This window comes from Cygnus atratus, chromosome 2 (genome assembly GCF_013377495.2).
Source record: "Cygnus atratus isolate AKBS03 ecotype Queensland, Australia chromosome 2, CAtr_DNAZoo_HiC_assembly, whole genome shotgun sequence".
Taxonomy (NCBI): Eukaryota; Metazoa; Chordata; class Aves; order Anseriformes; family Anatidae; genus Cygnus; species Cygnus atratus.
The window spans coordinates 69899360-69926205 of NC_066363.1; the positions used below are offsets into that span (position 1 = coordinate 69899360).

Here is a 26846-nt window from a genome sequence, read left to right on the forward strand (position 1 = left end):
CTGGCATTACCAGTCGGATGAGCCAATGACTTACTATTTTCCTTATGTTAACTGAAATAACCCCAGCTTTTTCTTTTTTTTTATTATTTTACAATAGACCCAGCCACCACTAGGTGGTAGCAGCTTAGTAAGTTTGGTACTTTTTATGAACTTGCACCATGCTGCTCTTCTACCCACAATTTGGAGAACATCTTTCTAACCTGCAGTCAACTTGCAAAAACATGGGGGCTATCTTTGTCCATTTTTATTGTAAACACTCTAACACTTAGCCACCTTCATTACATCACATTAAATCATACACAAAGTTAAATGTTTAATTTGCCCATGGTTGAGGGATCTTCGGTCATATCTTGGAAATTAAAAAATTAAAGATATAAAAGGACTTTTTAAAGTAAAGGGAACCAAACACATCTGGGGAAAAAGGAGAGAACCAAAACTGGAAAGGGGTTATTAAATGAAACAGCTGGTTGAAACTAATACCCTGGAGAACAGATAAAGAGCACAATGCAGTTTGCCTTTTACACAAGCTGGGATCCCCCAGTACCTTCAAGTGAGCAGTTCAAGTCAACAACACAAACAAAGGCATTCAGGACCAGATCTGACTGCACCTAGCAAGTGGAAATCTGCACTGAACTGGGGGAAAAAAGGCCAGAGACTTTCAGTTCACAGTGAATTCTCCTGTTTATCAGAAAGGCAGTTTTACGTAGAGCTGGCAATACACTCAGGAAGTTATATATCATCTCCTCAGTATCTTCTACACAACAGCTCTAGCATTCAGTCCAACTTCATGGCTCTTCTGTTTGCCACTCACTCCTGCTCTAAGCAACTCTTGCTTTGCCGTGAGCCACAGCTCTGGAGTGGCTGTTAAACTTTGACAGAAAATGCAGTTTCAAGCCCTTTGTCCTCTAGGAAATAACCACAAATGTAGTTCAGAGGTACAGACAGCTACGACAGTTTGGAAAAACAAAAAGTCCTCCACTATAACCAGGGCTCACATGATTTCTGTAGTGATCACAGAGTGGCAGATTTCTAGAGCAAAGATGAATTCTGCTAAACACTAATCAGAAAATTCACTGTTGAGCATACTTACTTCGTAAATATTTGCCTAGTTAGCACAGAGCAGTTGTTTTTGACTCTCTCACATCAGAAGCAAGCTCTTTAAAGAAAGTGATCTTTCCTTAGGAAAGTGTCTTTCTGAATTATGTAACAGATAATCCCTTACCCCATTCCCATCCCACATCTCACCTCCATCAACTACATTTTGTCGCAAGAAAGGAGCATTCAGAAAGGCCTAAGGAGGCGAGGGCAGGCCTGCTTTAACATGATGAAAGTGGGCGATTCACTAAATTGCTCCACCATGCAGCTGCAGCAGTCTGCCCCGGCCCAAGCGCTGTGAGCCACCCCTCCTGGATTAGATACTCTCCTCCTGTGTCACGAGCTGTCGTCAGGCTGCTCCTTCTGCTCCACCAAGCAAGGACACACATGAGCCCCATCGCTTACACACTTTGCCCAACTCCTATTCAAAGCCACCATCCTGTTTTTCCTTTCGTTTTAAAGCAAGACCAAAAGAAGCCCTCTATAAACTTGTTCCCAATGACACTCTTTGAATTGCGCTTCCTGTCTTACACCTCACCTTAAAGCTTTCCTCTCCACTTCCTTGAGGGCAGACCAAATGCCTCCCAAGCATCTCCCCTCATTCCCTTTCCTTTCAGCATACAGTGCAATCTGGACTATGGTTCACTTGCAGGTCTAGCCTTCACAGGGCTTCTCCTGTGATTCCCAACCACACCGCTCACCCAGAACGAAAAGAGAAATGGCCCCTTTTAAACCAAGCCACAGCATCAAATTGTAATTTACTTCCACTGATTCTGAAATCCATTTTGCTTGGATGGTGGAGGGAGACCACAGGTCCAAAGCTGCTGAATGATTCTGGCCTGTGATTAAACACCAGCTGGTGAAGCCTGCTAGAAACACTCAGCCGTGCTACAAAGTGCACGCGGTAATGCTACCAGCACAGGAGCTGGGCTCCTTTCTTGCTTTCTGAAGCTGCTATTTGAAGACACAAAGCGCTTGATGGCAAAGCCAATTTCAACAGCATCCATCTCCAGCGCCTCCCAAGCAATGCTGCCAGCTCTACGCCTCGGCTGCATCAACGTGCTCTTTTTAGGGCTGCACTGCGAGCTGGATCCGGGAACTGATCTCACGACTGCTGGTCCCTCCCCTTGCCCTTTTCATTTTTTTGGGCAGCTGGGTCAGTTACAGCTGTGGGGATGAACAGTTGGGAACAGGTCGAGCCAGTACGGTGGAGAAGTGCTTTGTGTTATCCAACCGTGGCCCAAGGCTCTGTCTGCTGGGGGCAGGTCGAACCACTCTGACCAGCCCAGCACCATCTGCACAAGCACCAAGAACAACATTTACCCTCCACCAACGTCCTGCACATCCTACGTGTCACCCCAGCACTCATCGGAGTGGCTTTAGGAAGGCTTTCCCTGCTGTCAGCATCCCTTTGGCTAGAAGGGAAGCTCCCACCAGACCCCGTTAGGGCGCTGCTGCTTCATCCCACCATAAAGATTGTCGCAGAGCGCTTCCTGCAGACTTTTGTTCTGCAGGGGGATCATGTTATAACATGAGTCTTCCTCTCTCAGGCTGCAACCATCTGTTGTCTGCATGGGCAGGATCAGCCCACGTGACACCTGGATACCATGCTGCACCAACAGCCCGTAACTGCGCCGGGCCGTTAGCATGGTAACGAGACAACCTCGTCCTTCGTGGTAGGCAGGAGCAAATCACGTCGCAACATGCCTCCAGCACAGCAGATTTTACTGCCAGACTAGTACCGAGACCTGAAAGACTGTGTCTGAATCACTGCAATCCAACCTGCCATAATAAAAGGAAGAGAAAGGATGAGAGAGGCTGTGAGGATGGCACACTTTTCCGAACAAACTTCCTGCTGCTTTTAGATTTGTTACTTCAACAAATCTTCTGTGAAACCTACTCCGAGTGACACACAGCTGCACTGCCTCTCTCGGAGGTGACTCCTTTGTGCAGGCATTTTCCACGGAAGGGACGTGTACCACCTTCTGCCAAGGTTCCTTCGTACATTGATTCCATTCAGCCAGCACAGAAAAACACTGAATTACTGCACCCACCCATGGCTTCATGTCAGCTCGCCCCTTCTTCTAAATGCCACTCACTTGCCTACAACAAAAAGCTTTGTGTGATCTGACAGTTGGTCTCCTTTATTGCAAAACTCTCAAAAGATGACAGGTGAGTTTCGGTGCAGACAAATTTAAAGTAAAAAATATCTAGAAAAAGTAATCTAAACCATGCCTATGTGATGCTGAAGGTGGTACAGGCAGTATGTTTAGGCAGGAGGTCTCAGAGCCATCTGTCAGAGTTCCCCAGGATCACTGGCTTGGCCTACATCAGCAGCCAAAATAAAGCCAAAAAAAACAACACTGGGTATCACAAGCAACGGTATTGAAAGCAAGACAAAGGGTGTCCCTTTGCTGAGGTGTAAAGGCCTGGTGTGCCCTCATTTCAGGTTGTGCGTGCAGTTCTGGTCTCAGCGCCCCAAGAAGGACATAGCTGGGATGCAGAAGGCACAGAGCAAACCTGATCCAAGCGATGGGGCAGCTGCCCTGTGAGGAGCCACCAGAAAGGCTCAAGATCCTCATTTTGGAGGGGAGAAGGGGGTGATACGATTGAGGTCTGCAAATCACAAAGGCAGCAAAGAGAGCAACCAACAGACCTTCAAATCCTGCAGTGCTGGAACAAAGGGAGGCTCTCTGAAGCTTGCAGGGGATCAGCTTAAAAAATATTTCTTTACACAGCAGATAGTGAACTTCTGGAGCTTGACACCGTGTATGTGAGGTCAGAGGCAGACAGCATCAACAGGTTCAGAAAGCAATCGGAGAGACTGACAGAAAGCCGGATCATAAACAGGTACTAACTAAAGGGAGCAGGCAGGGATGTGCCCTCCCAGACGCAACCCTAATGCAGTGGTTGTGGATGCTGGCAGAGCACAAGAGGAACAGACTGCAGGAAGTGGCCAGGCCCACAAGCTCACCCTAAATAGCACATCCTACTGATACCATCAGAGACAGAGTACTTGGCTGCATGGACCACTGCTCTAACACAGCAGGACATTTCTTCCATCTTTACGCTTTGCTTTTCTACAGCACTCAGTACAACTAACGCAACTCGGTCTTGCCATTCTGAACAACCTGGGTGAGCTGCCTGTTCTAGGGAGAGATCCAGCATCCCTTCCCTTAGACTGGGGAATAAGCCCGTTTCTCCCCAGGGAGCAGACGGCAACTCCAGGTTTGTGCAACTTCTGTTAGATTTGGTAGAAAAGACAATGTATTTTTGACATGGGATGGGGGCTCATGACCTGACACAAGAAAACAGTGCTTATCTGTGCTTGTAATGTGTAGTAAGAAACCTCCTTGTGTTTTTGTTTTTGTTTTATTTTTTTTTCTCTTATTTTTCCCCTTTACTGCTTTCTCCCTCCCTTTCTTTCTTGAGTCACCTGGTCAGTAATCTCTGAGACCAGCCTTTCGCAACCAAATTTTATCCTCTTCTGCTCCTGTGGGGGGGGAAAAATTCCCTAGTCAAAGTTGACCTGCTACAACAAGCTCATTGCAAGCTTTTCAATAACAGGTCATCTCCCGACATGTTTATCACGTTTGAATTTTACACAACTTCCATCAAAGCCACTGGGCATCTTCCCATAGACTTCAGTGGAATCAAGCCCCATATATTGAATAAACTATCAATTACTTCCCTACAGGAGAAAGTTTTTCATGTCCGCAATTCATTTAAATGACTAAAACAAGGGAAGGGACTAAGTACAGGATCAGCTGGAAGAAAAGCCAGGATCACACAGTGGAATGAGGGAAGTTGCCCTTCAAGACATCTCTGTGATGAAGAAAGAGGTTGTGAGGATGGTTAAAAGTAAAAGATCTGCTCCTGTCAAACCTCCCCCCTCTCACCCAAAACCCCTGAACACACACACACGAACACACACACAAACCCCATGCACCAACCAGCAGCCTTTTTGATACGACATTGTGGGTATTTTTCTCACTTTAATCTTCCACAAGTTGGATCTGTCCTTATTAACGTCTCAACCTGAATGAGGGATTCCCTGTATCTTGTGGACAACTCACATAGGTTGGTTCTTTCTCTTCATTTTCTTCCAGTGTTAACACAATTTTTTAGAAGTGTCAAGGCACTGCTTTTTGTAGGCTTTCAAGTCACTCACTCTTTCTTTTTATATGCCTGCTAAATCAACCATAAATTTATGGCTACGAATACCACCACTTTCTGCACTTTTATTTGGCTTTATTCACAATGCAAATACAGAACAGAACTTCAAAGTTCAGCAGAAATCCTTTTGCTTCATGATAGTCCAATTCCTTTCCACATATTTTTCAAGCATGCAATGACAGGATTAGCTGGGTATTAATTGCTTGAAACTCAACCTGCATCTCAGGTCACAATTTTCTCATATTTTCAGACTTTAAAACTTTTGTATCTACCAAGTATTTGTCATACGGACCAATATCTACAACAGATAAGGTAGTCTTCTTTCCACACAAACATCCCAATTGGAGGTCTCAAAACCCAAACCAAAATCCTGCTTACTGTGCAAACTCCACCCCGCACCCCAAGTTACATTCCTGTTCCCAAACGGAAACTACACTGCTTTACAAAAATGTCACCTTTAAAGGAACAAAAAAAAAATTCAAAAAGCAGTATTCCTTGCTTCCCATATTGTCCCTTAATGGCACCTGCTCTTCTAATAAAATATATAAACTTACTGGAGGGTAATCGAAGCAATTACAGTTAAAATGTAATGTGATTTGCTTTTTTATTATTATCTTTTTACATAAGAATGGTCATGAGTTGGATTAAAATACATCTGCATCTGTGTATTGATGCAGAACTGATTGTAGAACTTGGTTAGCAGCACAGCAAGCCTATTCTAGGCTGGACACTTCATGAAGTCATTCATTTGAAGGGAGTCTTTTTCAAAATAATAGGTCATCTAAACAATCACAGAATGTAAGAAGATCATTCCTTAATTAATATATCTCCTCCCACTGCTGTACTAGTGGAAACGCATTATTGCCATTGCAACGTTGCAAAGAAAAGATGTCTACAATTCTATTTTGACTTAAGTCATAAAAGCAAGGAATAAAAACCCCTCTGATCCTTTTTTACAACTTGCATCTTCCCATCAGCAGGAAACATTCAGGCTCACAGGTTAGGCATAACTGTATTCTATTTATTTATTCATTTATTTTCTTTATAGATATTTTTCTGTCCATTTAATTTCTATGATAAGTATTTATTTTGCATGCTTGGCAAGCCAATAGCTATCTTTTTTTTTCTTTAAAAAAAAAGAAAAAGAACCACCTCTGCCATTAAATCTTACCTACTACAAACAATAAGGCTGGGCCAAATATGGTCTGGCACAATTGCTCTGAATACAACCTGGATTCTCTGCAAATAGATCTAAGTTATTGGTAATTAATTAATGACCAAAAAAGACTGTTACTTTCATTTTGTATTGAACCTAGTCTGATTCACATACCATAAAGGCAGCAAAATTAACTGCATCATCTGCAGGGCACATCCTATTTGCTGCTCTGAGGATGAAAAAAGTCAAGAGCAGGAGAGAAAAGCAAGACAGAAAGGCAAACTGAGTTGAACATAGAAGAGAAAATTAAATAAGGCGACATCAAGAGAAAGAAAGCATTAAAAGCAAGCGTTCAAGCATGTTCAAACAAAACACATGTACCATGTTAAACACTGTATAAAAACAAGCTGTGCCAAATTCCCAGTGCCCCACTTGGTGAGCTTTGCATTAAAATAAAAAACAACAAAGAAGGTGTGTGCTTCCCAGGGAAATGCTTTTGAAGTAAAAAACACATAGCAGTGTTGAGGCAAGACTGAGCAGTGTGAAGGCTTTTATCAGAGACTTTTGGCTGCGCAGAGGATACGGGTTACTGGTAGCAATGTCCATTTGTGCCCTTTCACAAAAGGTAAATGTAACCTTGACACCACATGGAAGGAGTCCTCCATGCTGAAATTTTATTGAACATGAAAGTCATGCTTGCAAAAATCTTTTCACGTCTTACTATAAAGACAGTATTTTAAAACTAGTAATACCTATACTGCTTAAATGCTCAAAATGATGTACCTCTTCCTCAACCACACTCACTCATTAGCTCGGGCCACTTACACAAATTATCCTGAGAGCACCTTCCCTACAAATGGATGAAGCTGGTTGCCACTTCTGAGCTCAAATGACTGCACTGTCCTTCTTACAGCAGCGTACCACAGAAATCTTGGGGCACGGACCAGCCTGACTGCAGTGCTTCGCTACAGACCAGATACCCAGAGCATGCACTTTGGGAGCAGATCACCAGGACTCCCACTTACCCCACTCACATCAGCTTATCTTGGCCTCTTCCCTCCCCAGGTTAGGGAGCAGCAGTTCAGACAACAAAGTTCGCTTCTTCTCTTTGCAGTAAGATCAGTGATCAAAATCTTTCCTCAACTCCTTTTAAATAATAGAGCTATCTAACAAGTCACTGCTTGTGCCACAGGTGGGGACAGAAGAAGTGCATCCTTCCAGGCCTAAACCTCTTCTACCTTCCTATCTTACCTTTCCCCTTCCCCTCCTGTCAGTCTCATCTATGTTGCTGCCACAGGGGAGCTGCTGTGGACTCCCAGTTTAGAGACAAAGTGCTAGAGTCACCTGAAAGGAGATGCCCCAGGACCAAAGCTAGCTGCAGCGTGGTTCTCCAGCACCAGATCTCCCTCAGCACTGCTCTGATTATGATTAGAAACAGCTCGCTATTAGCGGTGCCAGCACACGCCAGCTTGAATCTGATTAGTGCCACTGCTGTGCCATCACCAAAATCTTGTACCTGCACCGAGGATCCAACCCTGCTACTGCCGCAGTTGTGTGTCCTCCCTGTGGGGATTGCAGCACAGGCTTTCTGAAAGGATTATGTCTCCTTCCAAGCCCAGTTATGGTAGGAGAGGCAGGTTTTACCAGTATAGCTCATGGCCAAGTGCATTTTTCCTGTCTTCATTAAGGGTTTACAGCAGTGCTGCTACCTTGGAAGTCTGTCATCAATAAGCAGGTCAACCCCCTTACTCTGGGCAAAGCCTCCCTTTATTGTTTTCTGTCTCATGAACAGTTCTTCAGTAACGATATATTATTTTTGGAGGGTAGGGTGTTAGAAAACAATTGATATGAGTAAAGAGCTCTCCTTCACCACTGCAAGCAAACTGTAGGCTTAGTAAAATGACAGAATTTGGTCTATGCAGGCCAGAAAACAATAGCCTCACTGTTGCACAGATACCTTGCAAGTTACGTCCTTGTGTCACTCAAAACAAACTGTAATAGGAGCTGCTCCACAGCTCAGATTCCCTTTAAACCTCTTAGCTAACTTCTTTACCTCTCCAGGGTTCCCATTTAGGACTAACATGAGTCTGTTGCTTCATGAAAACTCAACTCCCTCAGGGGAAAAAAAAAAAAAAAAAAAAGGCAATCTTATCTCTTATGAGGGTGTACTCAATTCTCAGAAGCTTCTTACAAATATTCCTAACTTTTACTCTTTACAACATGAGTTGAGATTGCATAATGAAGAGAATAATATCAACAACTGTGACTGACTTAAAAGGGAGCAATAGCAAGCAACACTTCATCCTCTTCCTCTCCAAGCAGCATGAGAATCTACTGTTAGGTTATCTAATTATTACAATGTGAGTGGAAAAAGGAGTGGACTTCAAACTGACACAGCATTCAACACACTACTTCCATTACAATGAAGAATGAAGAAGAACCCCAAACCTAGAGCAAATCTTCCTCCCCAGTTCCTCCTTTTGTTTACCCCATGGTTTGAGGTTACTTACTCACCAGCACAATACTAAAGATTCCATACACACCTCCACGCCTCAGGGCGTAAGCCCACCTTTACTTGTATTAACACTAAGAAGAAACATCTCCTAGAGGCAAGCTGCTGCATAATGTTTGGGATGATATTTCTTGCATTCTTTTCCTTTGATCTGTCAAATAAAAGCCACCACAAGAAAAAAAAAATGCTAAACGCTAAATAATTTTCTTTTCCTGCCACAATTCTGTATTTATTTGCTCTGATTTTGATGGGATGTTTTTATCATTACTGAAGTAGACGAACAGCCACTGGATGCAGCCAAACAAACCACGTAAGGCACAATAAAATATTCAACGCACATGTTCACAGTCAAAATGAGACAGTAATAATAGAAAACCTGAAACCAAATTCTTCTTCCATGTACGCTACGTTACGCCACTGAAGTCAACTGGGTTTTAGCAGTTTAATTTGCCCCCTTGATACTCAAAGCCACAGAGATTATTCCATTACTCAAAAATTTAACACCACCACAATGCAACTGCAACAGCTGAGGCTTTGCAAAATAACAAAGAACATGATTCAGACATCAGAGAGAGGACAAGAAAGGAGGATTCCTCCATGGGGAGACCCTTTAATGAGGAAAATTCTCATGCTACAGGCCCCCTCCAGGATAAGGCACTCTTACCTGTGTGAGTGAGCATGTGCCGCTGCAGGGAACTTGGCCATGAAAAGACTTGAGGACAGGAAGGACAGGGGATTTTTTGCAGGCAGTCTGAGTAAGCGTTCCTCTTCCCTCTCAGCAGCTTATCTTCGGCAGTTTCCTTTTCATCCTCACTTGTTCCATTTCTGCCACTTTCTTCCTTGAAATTGTCAGTGGACTGCAGAAATGGGCTAAATTTATTAGTGTCTGTGGTAGCCAGCATCTTCTCTATGCTGGCAAACTCCCCACTTGACTCCAGATCCACACCACTGCCCAATTTAGGCTTATTTTTCGTTCCTTTCTTTCTACCTCTTTTCTTAGCCAACCCAGTGTCGGCAATGGGAGACTGCTCCAGATCACACACCTGAGTCAGGTCGCTGGGAAGGTTGGAGTCTCTCTGAATGGCGGTCATGATTGTCACTTTTGCTTTGGTGTTCCCTGATTTGTCACACCCAGTGGAGATGCTCACTGCCTTGGGACTGGCATCTGCAGCCTCAGTTTTCAGCAAAGCGGGAGCAGAAGACACAGATGAAATGATCTGTGCAATGGAAGCCAGTGGTGGCAGCTCTTTAGTTACTGGAGGCTTTGGCAAGAGTGGTTGTGGTGGTGGTTTAGGCCTCAAGGGTCTCAGCAAGGCAGAACTGCCAAGGAGAGCTGGGGAAATGATCGGGACAGTCAAATGCAATGAACCTTTCAGTGGCTGGGGATGTCTGACAGCCCTGTTTTTCTCTGAGTTCCCATTGGTGCCGAAGGCCAGAGGACACTGCTGACAGTTATAGGCTTTATCACTGTTCCCAGAAGAAGCCAGCTCTAGATTCCTGGCTTCACCTGGGACATCGCTATCCTTCTTCAGGGCTTTGGGGATGGACAGGTCAATGGGCTCCATGGAACAATCATAGAGGGACAGGGGAGAAGAGCCAAAAAGGTTCTCCTGTTTCACTTGCACAGCACTCATGTTTTTGTTCTTCTGAGAGAAATCCAGCGGCTCATCAAAATCCATCGGGAAGTTGCCCGCAGGTTCTAGTTTGATGGGAACGTGAGATGATGTCCCAAGCAGGAAGCCGTTCTGTGGCTCCAGGAAAGTCGTGATGGGCTTGCGGTCCATGTAAGTGCTGTCCTCCAATAAAGGAGCATCTGTGTGGCTCTCCTGGGTGCTGCAGTCCACCGCCAGGATATAATTCTCAATCTCCCTTTCCTGCACGTGCAAGTGCTGCTTGAGGATATGGTGAATGCAATTCCTCTTGGCTGAAAAGGCTGTGCCACACTCCTTGCACTCAAACGGCTTCTTCTTCTGGCAGCCGCTGTGCGTCCTCATGTGGATGCGGAGGGCCCGGTAATGCTTCAGGTCCTCGCCACACAGCTTGCACACAGTGTCTGGGGAGCAGAAGGCATCCACCATCTCTGCGGCATTGCTGGTGACATACTCAATGTTCTTCTCTATATCCTTCCTGGTCACTTTGAGGTGCTTCTTTCGCAGGTGCCTCTCACAATTGGCTTTAACTGTGAATGGGTAGTGGCAGATTTTGCAAATATAAGGCCTCTCCCCGCTGTGTGTCCGCAGGTGCCGGATCAGCGCTGCCTTGTCAGCCGCAATGTAGTCACAGATGTTGCACTGGTATGGGGAAATACCCAAGTGAGAACGGATATGAGCTCTCAGGACACCAGAGAAGGCAAACACCTGGTCACAGAAACGGCACGGGTACAAGACTTTTCTCATCGTTGGGGCTTTCTTGTTTGCTGCCCCTGCGATGATGGCTTTGAGGTCCCCTTCCGTCACCTCTTGCTTGATCTTGGCTTCCATGCTCAGAGGCAGGAGAGCTTCAATGATGCTGTCCTGCTCCAGCTGTGTCTTCATCTCGTGCTGAGTTAACGGCTCTACTTTGGGTTGGAGGAGCAACTGTGAGGAAGGACTTGATTTGGCTCCTGGCTGGGGGAGGTGAGAGTTGGAGGAGGACTCTACTGAGTTCTTGATCAGCCTCAGAGGAGGCGGTGGAAGGCTTGGGCTAATGCAGCCAGGGGAGGCTTGCTGGGCACTGATGAGAGGAGGAGGTGTAGAAGTTGCGACAACTGTTCGGGGCGTTACCAAAGGCTTTGGCTTCAGTGGCGGCATATGCTTGAAAATGGACTGCACGGGGACAGAAGGTGCCTTAGAAAGTGGAGGAAGACTGATTTGAGGAGGAGCGGAAGAAGCCATCTTCAAGATCTGCTGAATGTCTGCCAATTCAATGGCAGACTCATTGGAGATGGGTTTTACCACAATACTGCTGTCAGGCTGGATGATAAAACCCTTCTGGAAAGGCTGCAGTGAGAGAAGCTTTATGTTGTCTTTTGTAGTGGGGAGGACTGAAAATGACCCTCCCACAGAGGCAGCTTCCAGGGGAGAGAGGCTGAGCAGGCCGGTGCTGCCGGGTTCCTGAGGTAGGTTACTCTTCAGTGCTCTGAGCCGCATTTCTTGGACCTCGTCTTGTGTATCGTCCTCCTGCTTGACAGGCTTGATGTCTTTGGTGTACTGTAGGCCCAAGGATGCCATGAAGGCTTTCTGGTCTGGGTTCTCGCCGGGTGGGGTCGTGGACTGTGGCTTGTGCTTGTCTCTTCCCTGATCCATCATGTGAGTTTCTGTGTGCAGTCTGAGTGCCGAAAGCATGGGGAATGCCTTGTTACACGTCTCGCAAATAAACCGATGGAATTCACTGATGCACCTTCGCAAATTCGTTTCACACCACACCTGCAAGACATGCAGAAATATTTAGAGTAGACATCTCCATCTGGCAAAGGCACCACATGCTACTGCAAAACTACACCAGTTCACACTCTCTTCTAGTGTCCAAGTTAAGGAGTTTAGAGCAGCCACCATCTAGCTAGCATGGAAACATTACTACTCCACAGCCTTCAGACACCTAAGTGGTGTATCTAGATTAGGGGCTGATTCTCCAAAATTTCCCTTCTATAGAGGCAAACTCCTCCAGAGAGCTACTGAGGCTTTCAAATACCTTTCTACCCTGAACTGTCCTTCTAGGAATCCCCCCTCTTCACTGACAGGACAATAGCTACAGGGGACTATCCAGCTAACTCCACTAAGCTGGGAAGTAAAATCACCTCCATTAGCTTTGTTAATACAAAGACACTGGGAGGGAAAATAAAAAAGCATCCAAGAAGGGAAAACAGCAAAAAAAAAAACAACCAAAAATAACATCCCTCAAAGCCAATCAATGAAACACAAAACCAAAACAGACAGGCTTTTGGTTAGTCAAGTCTGATTACATTCATTCTCCCAAGAAAAATACTAAACTCACAAATAGATTTTATGCCTGTCCTTGAAAATGATCATAAATCTAAATGTTATATTTGAATGCTACCCAGATAGCTCATATGTGGCAAATGTTCCACACCAAAGGAGAGCACAAGTGATAATTTAAGTATAGGGCTGGTAGGATCTTTATATACACTGTACATGCTTTGTTCTAGTAACTTGTAGGTCTTGCCTCACAGTGCAAGCAGAATTATTACAAAAAGGCAGTCCCAACATTCAAATCCATTAGTAACTTCAAATGGCTGCCATTAGTTACAAATAAAATAAAACCAATTTGCTTACAAAGTCCTCTCTCCTCCTCAATATGTAACTTTTACATCAAAATTCTACCAGAGTTACAGAATGACCTACATGTTCTCCTGGATTGGTGACAAATTTCAGATCTAGCACCTTGCAGCCAGGAGAGCTGGAAATCAACGTTTTAATCCAAGGAGAGTAAGAAAAGTACAGATTGTGAATAAGCATGATCCTGCTGGATTGTGCTGTTGATTTTTATTTTTATTTTTTAAGTAGTTAAGCAACTTCATCTAGACCCACAATAACTAAGACAGGCAAGGTTTGAAAGAGGGAGGAATAATATAAACTAATAGCAAGTTTTAAAGCTCTCAGAAAAATGTTTACAGACTACCCCATGCCTTTCCCTAGTCTCTTCCCCTCAAAGGTGCAAAACGTTCAAACCTCATCTAAGGAATGTAGCAGAAAGGTGTTTGGGGATGTTTCATGAAGAAGTCACTGAAGAGGTCACCCTTTAGTAAGTAAAATGACTTCCCAAAGTTTTTCATGATAAAAATCTTTCACACCACAACTACATCCTTGCTACTGTAAATTAAAATAAATAATGCCTTCCCTTCCACGTCTCCTCCCTATTGATTTTAGATGTGGAATGGTTTGAGGAAGGAGAGAACTAATGGGCAGGCTGGGAAGGGCAAGGATCTACCACCACCACCATTTTCCTTTAAAATATATGTATAGATCTTCATACCAATAGTTACCCACTGGAATACTGAAAGAAAAATAAAAAAAAGGGCAAATATTCTTTAGATGAAAAAGGAAAAGAAGTGTCTGAAGCCTACGCAGGCAGCAGTAATGTGGGTTCCACAGAGTATGGTATGTCCAGCCTCTGGTTGATCAAGGGCAAGTCTTTCAATGAATTCAGAAAATGGGCACAATATCAGCTGGTACCTTAAGCTACTAAGAACAGAGTGTACCTGAGAAATGCGGGGGAACTTCCTACAGGAGAAGTCCGTGAATCCCAAGTCATGGAAGCCTGCTGGAATTGAAGGGTTGTTCTGAATGAAAGGCTTTCCAGTGGGATCTCTGGGAAGCTGCTTATGGATAACTGCATTATGGCGCAGTAAGCCCCGATGAGTACGAAAGGTAATGCAACAGATGTCACACCTGGAAATGAAAGGAATAAAATAAAAATGACTTATTGACTGCTGCAAGCATAAGGACTAGCATTCTTCTCACATTAGGCCAGCCTCCTTCCTCTTTCCCCATGATACTAAGAACCTGCTAAATGGAGAACAAGGCCACAGCACGTCGGAAACCTATTGCCACAGAAAGACCATTTCGATCACAGTCACTTTCTACCAGTTTCTGGCTATTAAGTTCACTGGAAGTTCAAAGAACAGAGCAAATGAGAACTGAACAACACAAGTGGGCAGACAGTGAAGTGGCAGCTAAGATCACAACCTTCTGACAACTTTCCTCATTATCCAACATAAAATATTTCAATGGCTTTATACATTTCATTTCCCTGAGTTTTTAATTAAAAGCACTGTTAAGATAAAAAAAACAACAACAACAAAGAACATTAGTGACAAGGAAAGGCTAAATCAGACCTAGACAGCACACAGCTGCAAATGTATAGGACTAAACTAATAATAACTAATAAACTAATATATATAATAGTAATATAATATATAATAATATATAATATTATATATATATATTATATAATATATTATATAATAATATAATATATAATATAATATAATAGTAAACTAATAACTAATAAACTAATGTATAGGACTAAACTACTATTTAAAACATGCTACTGCACACCACTCAAATTCCTGCATGTGAATTTTCCCCAAATGCTTATACTGCACTGCCTTTCCATAAACTTCCACTGATTCTTCTCAAAGCTGTTATGAGAAATATACTTTCTCTAAAAGAAAAATGAGTGCTTCTTGAAGGGGAGGAGGGCCAGGAGGAAGGCCTGAAACAGGTTCAAGACTTCTGACACTCATATACGTCCATCACAGACAGTGTGAGCCCCCCAAAATGGAGAAGCAACATCTTTTCCTGTCCACACGTTGTGGCTCTGATTTTTCAGCAATTCTCTTCATAAATTCATCTAAACAAAACTTTCCTGCGTACAGTAGACTTGCATGAAACAATCAAAGGTACTGGAAACACAGCTATGCTCGAGGCAGCAAGAACTACGCAGCGACATTTGGCCAACGTGTCTATGAACAAGCACAGCCGCCTTTTAAACATCGGGTGTTTGAGCTCTGCAGCACGAGAGATCACGTCCACTCTGAATCCAACAAGTGACACACAGTTTCACTCAACCTGGCTCCTTGTGGTTACACCTCCAGCTTGCAACCAAAGCGTGAGTTTCACAGAAGAGAGTACCAGTGAATGTGAAGCAGACAGATTTTGTCGCTGAGAATATTATTTGCACTAGGAAGTCTTTCACGTCTCTTCCCTCTTTAGTTCTCCCCATACTGTCTTTGCCTTCTACATCAAAGAAAAGGACGTGTGCCTACTCATTAAAAAAACATCCTGCAATTAGAAATGAGTTCTGACAAAATCCTGAAACAAGCCCCTCCCTGTCCTGTCCCTAACAAACTCCCATTGTTGTTCTTTTTATCACTACATAAACTTCCACAGACCTTTCTTATTCCCTGAAAATGAAGAGATAACCGAGTCACTCACAAAGCAATTGGACTTAGTCTCTGAGTGGTGAAAGAGGCAAGTGTGAAGTATATGTACCACTGACTTTGTTATCACGGTACCCAGAAGGCTGGGACATAAATATTATGCACTGGAGTTTTAATCTGTTTTATCTCCCCTGTCAATTCACTTGCATCCTACCTTTTATAATCATTGCCAGCATAGTGCTGGCATTCCTTTAAATACAGAGCCATAGCCGTTTACAAAGCAAGTGTTCACTTAAAGAGACCTGCTAAATGTGACAACCGTCTCTGGTGGTGTGGGGGCAACGCCGATACGCAGCACTGCTCCAGCATCGGGATTTGCGGCTCTCTTCCAGCTCGCTTGGCAGTCCCACGAACAGGCAGTACCTATTCCGTGATGCAAAGCTTTCTTCAGCGAAAACAAAAACACTCAACCACCAAAACCACTGGGGGAAGGAGGGCACCACAGGGTTAGGGCAGCCACCTCAAGAACTTGCATGCTGCCGGAACAAATTCTGTTTCAGAGGTGGCGAAAAAGCCCAGTGTGAAAGCAAGCAGTGCTTCTGGCACGCTCCTCCTGGTACCTCAGCACGTGGATCATGAGCAAGCCCAGCTGCTCCACGAAGGGACACAGACCCTCACCCTCTCCTTGGGAGCCTTGAGGCAGCTCCAGGGGTCCCTGATTTGCCTGGCCTCCCCTGGACCAGAGACCCGATGTGCTGGCCGTGTCCCCTTGAGTGTGACAGGGCAGGCACAGCTACAGCAGATGGGACTGCAGAGCTACCTTCCGGGAGAGCCAGCACCCACCACAGTGCCCTCAAGGTTTGGGCTGAGCAGAAGCCAGCGCTCCCGGGCGAGCTGCCAGCCCCCCAGGCAGCTGGGAGGCGCACCTCGACCATCTCACGCTCCCTGCGCTGGCTGGCAGCATACTGATTTTAAGCATTGCTTTACCTAGGGCTCCCGTCAAAAGCTGCACCGGAGACCAGATCTTTCAGAGCGTGTGAAAGTCCTTCGCAGTACACCTGTATCAACTATTACACCTCAGGAGAGTAAAAATCTGCAATTTAAAAATGGTGTTTTCATGCAAAAAGAACCTCCCTCCCTCCCCCAAAACAAAATTCTTATTTCTGAAAAAGGCATATGTGCTTTCTGTCTTTTATAATGCATAGAATTAAATACCCCTATGTGTTTTTCTCTTTCCTCCTTGGTCTTCTCTTTTTCTTTCTGGTTGGGATCAAGCAAGAAGTCAGGAAAAAGGATTGAACTCTTTTTTTTTTTTCCATTTGGCCAAAACCAAGCTCCTGGCTAACAAATAAAGAAACAAGCAGATAAATCATGCCTGTCATCTCAAGATGCAGGAACTGCAGGGAACATCAATGATGCCCATCTCAGCTCAGCTGGTGTTGCAGCTTAGGGAACCACACTGGAGCCATGGACACCCCCGGCTATCCTCATACCCCAGGGGGAAAGCATGCCCCTTCCTCCATGGTCCTGGCCCTAACACCTCCCAAATGCCAGCACCAACCCCAGCCAAAACCTGTCGGTGAGGAGTTCGGAGAGCTGGAGTAAAATCTGCCTGAGAAAGCCCTCAGGGGGAACATCTGGGGCAGCCCCTCTGGGACAGGCACCGCAGGCAAGCTCCAGCGCCCTGGCTGGCACCTTGCACCCCAGCCACCCATGAAGGACATCACCGTGAAGCTGCCCGTGATGCTATGGGGTGCCACCAAGCTGCTGGCCCCAGGAGGTCCCTCAGGCCCTGCAGACCTCACTTGGGCTTGTCATTCCAGTATGGGTTCCGGCTACTTCAGACACAGAGCCCAGTCGCCCAGCTGCATGCACTAACTTTTTTTTCCTCATGCCTTTATATTGAGTTCCCCCCGGTGCACCTCAGGTACTACGGGAATCTGAGTTTCTCTCCAGTGACATTAAATAAGCTTTGAATACAATTAGCACTGCAGATGTGCATGAGGATGTGTACTACCTCCAAGGAAAACTTACAGGTATGGAGCTTCAAAACTGAAGTAGTTAAGGCAAGCATTGTGCTGTATTGACTAATGCTTGTGTTAATTTAAAATGGAGAAAGCTGCCATGCCTAACAATGCATTGACTGGCAGCTTTAATTTTTTTTTAAGGAAGCCTAGCCATTAATTTGCCTGTTTTGTCATCAGTACTATTTTCCATCTTTAAGTAATATCAATACCTACAATATTTTTAAATCCAGAAACACACTTTAAGAAGCAAAAGAGAAAGGAATCCTAGGTGATATGGACATTTTTCTTCACCTTGCTTAAACTGCTTTTTAAAAAATATAGAATTAGTGTGGAAAGTCTGAAAAGTCCGGCATATCAAATAAAGCATCTGAAACATATGGTAATACTTTGCTCATGATGAAATTAAACAAAACAAAACCCCTCTCCTTACAGTTTCACAAGTCTGCCCACGTGTAATGCCAAGTCAAACAGGGATGGTATGACTGCAAAGAACAGAGATGGGAACAGGTTCTGAGGGTGCTAGCAGAACAGGCAGAGCAATGGCTCAACACCTGAGTGGAGATAAAAGCACCGTACTTGCAAGGTAAGTTTCCAGATGTACCAAATAAGAGCTGTCGTGTTATCATGTGATTGCTGGCATTGGCCACCATTTTCCATTCTTCTATAAATATGATTACAGAACAGAGAGGAAAGCTGTTTGGTTCCAAACAGAGATTCAATTATAAGCAAAACCTGCTGTTAGCAGCTAAGACTGCTTTACAGTGAGCTTCACTCTCAGTAGCCTTTACGTTACAGTCATTCGTACCTGTACAAAGCGAGCGCAACACTAGGACTCTGGCTCGCTGACAGAGGTGCACAAAACAAGTGGCTGAGAAAAGAGAACTGCTGAAACACAAAAGCAAAACCCTAAGGCAACTGCAATGACAGTGTAATGACCAGACTGACCTTGGTACTCAGTCCACGTATCACACCAGGCGAGCCTGTTTAATTATTACTACACTGTTGCACCTTTTTTTTTTTGAAAATGCAGACAAAGCTTCTACGTAAAAACACACCATTAAAAAGCTTTCTATTAAAATAAATTAATATTCTTGAAATCTGTAATGCTAATTAGGATATAAAAGCATTTTAACATGCTTTAAGAAATAGTCAATCCTTTGTGCAGCTTGTTCAAGAGGCAAGCCAGGATTTGCTACACTTAGGACAAGCGGCACCTATGCAAGAAAAGTTTACATAAGTAATGCCTGTTGCCTTGCATTACACTCCCCTCTCAGCCAATTCCAATTTGCCAGCAATGAAAATAGTAGCTTTTTTTTTTTTAGGAAAAGGAAAGACATTTTAGAAAGGAAATGCAGAGCCAAATTTTAAGCAAAATTAATTAGCCTTGGTTTTTATCACTGGTGTTGCAGCCAAATAGCAAAGGCTTTTAATTTGATCCTTACAGATTTTATATTTCAGTAGTCAAGATTCAAATGCCAAATAGTTACATCCATCATTCTCACCAAGGTATTAAAAACATAGAACGCTCTGCTTTACCTGAGACTTGTGGGAAAAGCAAAGTGCTATTTAGTGTTCTTGTACTTACGCATCTGAAAACATTCACAAGTAGACCAAAACCTGTAGTCTTCACCCATATAGCTCACAAATGCTGTGTTGCAGACTTTGTGGGCATTAACAGGTAAAACCAAATAAACTTCTGGGCCTTATCTAAAATAAAAAGCTTGGTACCTTTTTTTCCTTTCCTGGCTCTGCTCTTTAGCAACTGCCACAAACAGAAGCAAGGAAAACAAAGCAAGGATGAAACATATCCTGAGACAGAAGTCATTAATACACAGTTAGGTTATTAAATCACCTAACTCCTCCCTCTTAAATCTCTAATATGCACCCTAAATAAATTTCCACCCTCGTTGTTATTATTCTCCTTTCTGCCTCACATTAGTGTAGCTCTCCTTATGAGCAAAGAAAACTCTACCCCAACCTAGAATTAACACAGCTAGGCTTCCATCCATGGAGGGATGTGCCTACAAGTAGGCACGAGAGAAGGATGGGCAACTGCCTCCAGCTGACTTCTGTCTGTGCCACAGATGGGAGCAGCCTCCCAGCCTCGCCACTGCCAACAAAGCGCTGCAGAGGAGACTGATGAGGAGCAGGGGGATGGAGAAGGGATGGTTTTAAACACGTAAGGGCTTTCAAATGTGAGGTTACAGATGTATTCCCCTTCAGGAGAAAGATTTCTTTACTTCTCTCTCACTTCTTTTGGGGCTAGGCAAGGGGAGGGAGATGAGAGAGAGCAAATTGGTTTCTGCTCCTGTGCAACCCCACCCAGGTCCAGATACTCATCTCTTTTTGGATGAAAAACCCTTCCTGGCCTCCACACCCAGGGCCCTGGGAAACAACATCCAGCAGCTGCACTAATCTCCCCCACTTGCTGCAGATGAGTGATGGAAAAGCAGCAGCGCTGTGAATGCTGCTCCTGCCCCCTTCCCAGGGATCCCTGCGGGTCCCCCGCCACATCACAGCGTGTCCAGCCCTGAGGGATTTGCTGCTCTCCCACCTCCTCCTCACCCAACAACTCTTCCTCCCGCCAGCACAGAACAGGGACAAACCCTGCTGGAACCCTGCTGCGGGTCTGTGCTATGGGGTTTGCACCAAGACCGCACAACAGCACAGAGAACCAACTCCTGAGAGGTGCACAGGGGACCACAACTGCAGGGCTTGCTGCCTCCCATGAAGGTGGGACTTATTTTAAGTTGTCCTATCTCCTGCCTCCCCAGTGGGGGTCTGACTTTGCTCCCAACATATCCCGTATCTCCCTTTCATCCTCTCCCTCACAGAAGCCATGCCTGGCTGTAGCAAAAGCTGAAACCACCCTGCCAGATCTTCTATTTATAGGGGGATGCCCAACGCTGTGTGCATTCCTGCAGCTGAGCTTTGGTCCAGGCGAGAAAAGTATCGTGCAGGAGCCGATGTGGGTCCGATATGAACCGGGGTGCTGTTGTGCTTCAGAGACTTGTCAGCATGCCGCAGAGACAGCACCAGTCCTGAGGTGTTGTGACTCCCACTGTCAGAGCACCTCAAGTGGGGTTAACCACCACACAGTTTAATAAGGCACAAGCCATTCTTGGCACAACATCCATCTGTGACAACTTTCAACTTCCTTTGTGCGTGAGCAAAGACGAATCAGTAAAAAAGATCTCACTTTTCCCTAACACTGTAATGAACTGTCTATATATGTCTAATATGCTTTTAAAAAAGAAAACTGACACTTTTCACCAAGTAACATAAGACGAAACACATCTACAGGCACTTGTCTCTCCTACAATCATCTACTGGTGACAACAGGGCTCATAAACAGGTGCAGCCAAATCTGGACTGAACACACTTGCCATTATCTACATTCACAGGTAAGCTATGCTCAGCACGCAGACGTGACTGTTAACATAATAAGCAGCAGCCAGTACTTCGAGAGAGTATGCATATAAACAAACCCCGGTCATCAGGACCAGACAAGCATGCTAATAACCCACTTTGGCTCAGCCCTCTTTCCCTCCTGTATTCCCTTTTACGAGAAGCTTTCCTCTGCAGTCAGCTTTGCATTTTACCCACTTTCTATTCTGGTAACCGAGCTAAGATATTCACCACCATGTGACACACCACACAGCTTCACATGAGAGCGTCACTCCCTGTGTCCATTCACTATCTGGTATTTTTACCCAGCTGCTCTGGACTCCCAGTCCTGTGGCACAATGAGCTCCCTGGTGTGAGCTGACCACTTCTGGGATGGAGCCGGACTTGCACAGCTCTTCAGATGGTTCCCATCTCTCTTTTCTGAACAGAAACTTCAGAAAGTACTTAAAATGCAATTCTGGTCTGCTTTTGCAAGACAGCATACAGACAGATGCTCAACCCACAGATTTTACTTCCCCTTTTTATTTGCTTAGTAAAAGGATGCACTCACCAGCTTTCCTGCATACCCCCTCCTTTGCCTTATGGGCATTAAAAGTTTCATTGTACCATGCCATATTTTTGATCCCAGTATTTACCAGAGCTCGATTTTATTGCCAACAGCTGGCTCATGGAGTTGCTCCTGCACTGAATATGCTTCCAACAGAGATCAGGATTCAGTTCCTAGTTTTTCTCAGCCAGGCACCGAGCAAGCAAGCGGCTTTCTGAGCACAGCAGAACAGGAGAGTTGGCCCAACTAGCAATGCCACACACTGACCCTTGTGTCTCTGTCCTTGGTTTTAAGAAGTCTTTGTAGCAGTTAGCACTCGGTAACTCTAGCAGACATTCCTGCATAAACTATCCTTGCTGGTACAACCTAAAGCAATGACTAAGAAGGGAAGCATCAGGGCTACAGTGTGCCAAAACCAAAGGTCAAGGAGTCCATGACACATCTATGCTGGAGCATCCCCTCTCTCTCTCTTTCTCTCTCTCTGTATTCAACAGCCATGCAGGTTACTACAACCTCAGAATTATCCAGCTGCATTGTAAGAACTCAAGTTTCATGTCTTAAAGTGCTAACAACAAATGAGGCTTATCTATGCACACACCAATGCTTGTGATCAAGATGGAAAAGTATGATATTTCACAATGCCACATGAAGACTACTTGTCATTCATGCTCAAAGTTGCTTCCAGTAACAGTGATGTCAACTACTAGGAAGAAAATTCTCTTCTCACCACAAACCTGTAGTTTTGGCTCACAAATAATAAAAATTGCATACAACATTTGGTTTTCAAACACATTCACTCTTTTAATTTTGCAGTGTCACTAACACCCTCATCCTACAAAATGATGACTGTGTAGAAAGCAATGTGTTTCACAAAATTGAAGTCAGCAGGATTATTCTGTACTACATAAGGAGAGAAAGTGAATTCCTAAAGTTGCTTAAGTAGGCATTGGTAAAAACAGGAATGAAACTTAAGGGACTTTTTCTGGTGTTTTTTTGGAGGTGTTTTTTTGTTTGTTTGTTTTTACATCCTGTACAATGTACTTTTACTCAGTCACACTGCTGCTCTGTACACAACTCAGTCTTGTACTAGTCTTTTCTACTGCTGGCAATGACTGAAATAATAATCTCAGTACACTTTAAAATAAGTATTTTATTTTCCTGGGTATTTTATCTCCCCCAAAACCAAAGTACAGAATCACTGTGAAGAACAGTAACTGGGCAATGAACATGTAACATTCTAAGTAACATTCTAAGTATCCGGAATAATTTTGACTCAAAATCCACTTGGTTTTGACTTGACTTAAAATAGGCTGCTCATGCGCATTAGCTAAAATGGCTGACATTGGGGTGTAGGTCCAGGTACCACCACCTAACACCATGCACTGAAGAATAATGGTGTGCTGGCAAAGGGGGGAGCCTGGTGACGAGACTGACTGAACCACAAGCTCCATGCAACATCTTATGAAACAATTTACCCACAGAATCGAGGAGACCATTCTCAGGCACTTAAGTTGTCCACTTTCCTTCTGAGCAAAGCCATGTTACACCAGGCCACGACAGCTGCATTTCCTACCTGGGAGTGTTTTCAGAAACTTGAGCTCACAGCGGTTACCCTGGCAAAACTGGAGGCAGATGACAACAAACTCCAATGGTCAGGGTGTCCTGACACTTTTCATTCCAGGTCCTGAGCTGCTCTGTTGCTCTATCTTTTACTGATCTAACTGTTCAAAACAACAGCTTTCTATGAGGGTGTTCACCTCTAGCCAATCAGACTTTACAAGTTTCAGCAAAACTTGGGTAGGCTAGTTTGAAGAACAAGGTAGACTGTGAATGGCTGTTGGTTCTCTTTGTTTGGAAGTTTTACAGAAGTACATTACCCTGGAGCAAGAGAACTGCTTTTGCTGTTCTTGTGAAAATATGCCTGGGATTTGGCAAGTTACGAAGCTTAACAGATTATATCACTGTTTGGACATGCTCTGTAAAAGGTCAGAAAACTTCATCTACCCTGAATCCATTCATGGCAACAGGCATCTACTGGTACTGGTCTCTAGGTCAGCTCAGTGACTGAGGCAGGCAGTGTCTTTCACACCCTGCAATGTCTTTTTTTTTTTTTTTTTTCCTGTCTGCTTGGCTCCTATAAAAAAAGTTAGCAGAAACAAATCCTGTTATTGTAAGCAACACTACACTTAACTGAGTGTGATCAAAAAGTCCACCTAACGCTCATTAAGATACAGGCTTTTACCACATTTCAAACTGTACAATCTGTCCTTGCTGAGAACTAATGTTGAAACATGTCTCTGTGAAAGGTGGTAACTGCCATGTTATCACCACCTCCCTTCTCCTCTCTGCGGAAAGATGCACGGCCACAAGGAGCAGAGTAAATGTCTCCTTGCTGCTGAGGAAGGAAAATTAAAAAAAACTGAGCTGCTGGTACAGAGAGTACTGTAAGAAGCCTCCTGGAGGAAAGAGAGAGGAAATGAAAAGGGTATGCTCTGGTTACAGAGAAACCCAACAGAGGAATTTTACAGTATATGTACTTTTTTAAAAGCCACACGTTTTACTTTAAGCCTGTTCCATTGTACTTGCCAAGGGAAAGAAGAGAAACCTCACACAGTGCCTCGAGAGGCTTCTCCCCAGGAAATCCTCACGTCTCCTTCGCTCGGGTTGCTGATGTTGCTCAGAGCTGCCTGTCAGGCGACCTTTACAAGCACATTACCATGTTTGACAGCAACCCTCAGCCACAAAAGTTTCCAGAGAAGTTACCCCGCTCTGCGACGTTTCTCATTTTTCCTATTGGCTGCCCAGTGTTTCAGCGCTCTGCTAATTATATCGATGCTCAGATACAAACTCACCAAAATAGACAGTGTCCTGAGGCCCCAGCAGCAGGGAAATGGCTGTCGGCTTTAAATAATCCAGGTAGGGAGGGTCAGAAAGCACCGCTGTGCGGCTCCTCCTGGCTAACAGGGATGCAGGCAGCAGACAGGCTCGCTGGGACCAGTTGGTGTCACTAATTGGGGTTCAGGTCCCAGGGCTTCAAAGGGACAGAGGCTGGCCGGGGGGTAATGCGCGCAGGATATGCAGTGCCACAGCCCGCTGTCTGCGGGACAAAAGGCCCTATTCTCGCTCCCTGGAGCAGGGCAGTTCTTACCGTAATTAGGAGACAAAGATGCCCGATTTGGGATTTTACATAATCGAGAGAGACTCTCCCAAGCGGGAGCCTCTCTCACACAATCGATGGATTAAGCATTGTTTATTCTGCTGCGAATAAACAATGAGGTGCTCCCAGCTCGGGGCTTTACATGAAAAAGCCCTCCTCGGGAGGACAATGCGGGATGTCTTTTCATCCGCCTTTGAACAGCTAACCCTGCGATTCCCAGTTGTTCATTTGACGGTCTCTGGAAGGGTAAGGGCCCACCCCGTGAATTAGCTGCTCACATACCCACCCAGGGGCTGCCAGACAGCCTTACCTTTCCTGCTTCTCGAAAGGGACAGACAGATGCTCCGCTCCGGGGGAGAGGATGTTTGCCCTGTGGTCCAAGCAGGAAAGGCACGGCTAGGCTGACAGAGCACGGCTTGTTCTTTGGCCATGACACAACAGTTTGTGCTGGGCTACCTACAGCCGTAGCCGCAAACCAACTGCCAGACCCAGAGCATCTGGCACTGGGATGCACATCTGATACCTGCCTCGCAGAAGTCCTGATCAAGTGACTCTAATTTTACAACACTGGCAATAAAAAGAGACTGGGCATGTTCTGCTCCCTGCCCTTTGCTCATAACACAGGCGGTATGCTTTTTTGTTTGTTTGAACTTTGTTTAAGTGGAGTTCTTCCTCCTTGTCTTCTACAATAAGGAAACACCAGGATTTGATGAATGCCTTCTAACACTTTGCAGTTTGCTCCCCTGCCACAAACACACATGCCTCCTGCTCTGTTATTCTAGCAACATTTTTTTTTTGTTTTCTTCATCTCTTTCACTCAAAAAACCACCCCTAAGCCTGACAAGAGGAATCGTTTCAATCACATTAACTCAGGGCACACCACATTTTTGCACGCCATATTTTTTTAATTCTACAGCCTTGCAGAACTCAGAACCAGGGAACTGCAGCCCATGCCTGCCTAGGATTTAACCCATCTTCTGTGGGATGAAAGAGTCACCTTAACAGCAGCCCAGACTGCTCTGCTTACGAGAGGATTTTCTGCTAGGTTGGGCCAAGCAGACAGTGTCATTTGACTTGTCTAGACTAGGACAAAAGGTGTGTTTTAAGCCAGACAGACAGGGCAAGCTGCATCTGAATACATTAGCTGATCAGGGGAAACCATGGCTTCCTTGTCTTGTCCTATCTCCACTGAAATGTCTTAAATTGCTAAAGCAAACATTTGACAAAAAAAACCTTACCATCATCTAAACAAGCCCATAAAGATCAGCATCCCAGTACCACCCTTAACTCGTGCCCACAGAGCCCGACAATCGACATCAACAGTTGTGGCTTTGATTTAGGGACACATTCTAGCCTTTGTTGCTCAACGCAGCTAGGGGTAACAAAATCCATGTCAGGAGAGAGTTCCCCAAAAGCAAGTCTCCCAGTCCCAGGAGAAGAGTTGCATGAAGACGAACAGCAAGTTTGTACAGCCAGTGTCTTTCTGCCTTGCAGCAGCAGACTGTAAAGCTGACAGGCTAGAAGGGCATCTCTTCTGTTATCTTTTATCCAACACCCAAAGCCAGAACCCACCTCTCCACTCAGCTACATGGCATATGGCCTAGCAAAGAGGTTGTATCTTCATGGAAGCTCTAAAGTGAGGCTAACATCAGGTTAAGCCTAGTAATACAGCCATTTTCTCTAAAATGTCTCTGAGATAATTTTGCCATACACTTGACTCTTCAGTGGAGGTTAAATAACAACTGTTTTAGTTTTGCTCTGCAATGAGAATTTACTTGATTTACTTCAGAAACAGCAAACTTCATTTAAATATCTACTATTTGCTGGACTAAGTTTAAGAAATAGCTTTCAAAATCCCTTCACTGTTAATTACAATACATATAATGCC

The 26846-nt window shown here is 44.6% G+C and overlaps 1 protein-coding gene across 5 annotated transcripts in view; it reads right to left on the bottom strand.

Annotated features, from left to right (window-relative positions):
- Positions 1 to 26846, bottom strand: part of RREB1 (ras responsive element binding protein 1) — a 125826-nt gene that overhangs the window by 13725 nt on the left and 85255 nt on the right. For all 5 annotated transcript variants that reach the window (XM_035560336.2, XM_035560339.2, XM_035560338.2 and 2 more), the window contains 2 exons: positions 14137 to 14326; positions 9604 to 12343 (listed from right to left, as the gene is read on the bottom strand). In XM_035560336.2, the coding sequence (XP_035416229.1) occupies positions 9604 to 12343; positions 14137 to 14326 (2930 nt within the window). The remainder of the gene's footprint in view (positions 1 to 9603; positions 12344 to 14136; positions 14327 to 26846) is intronic.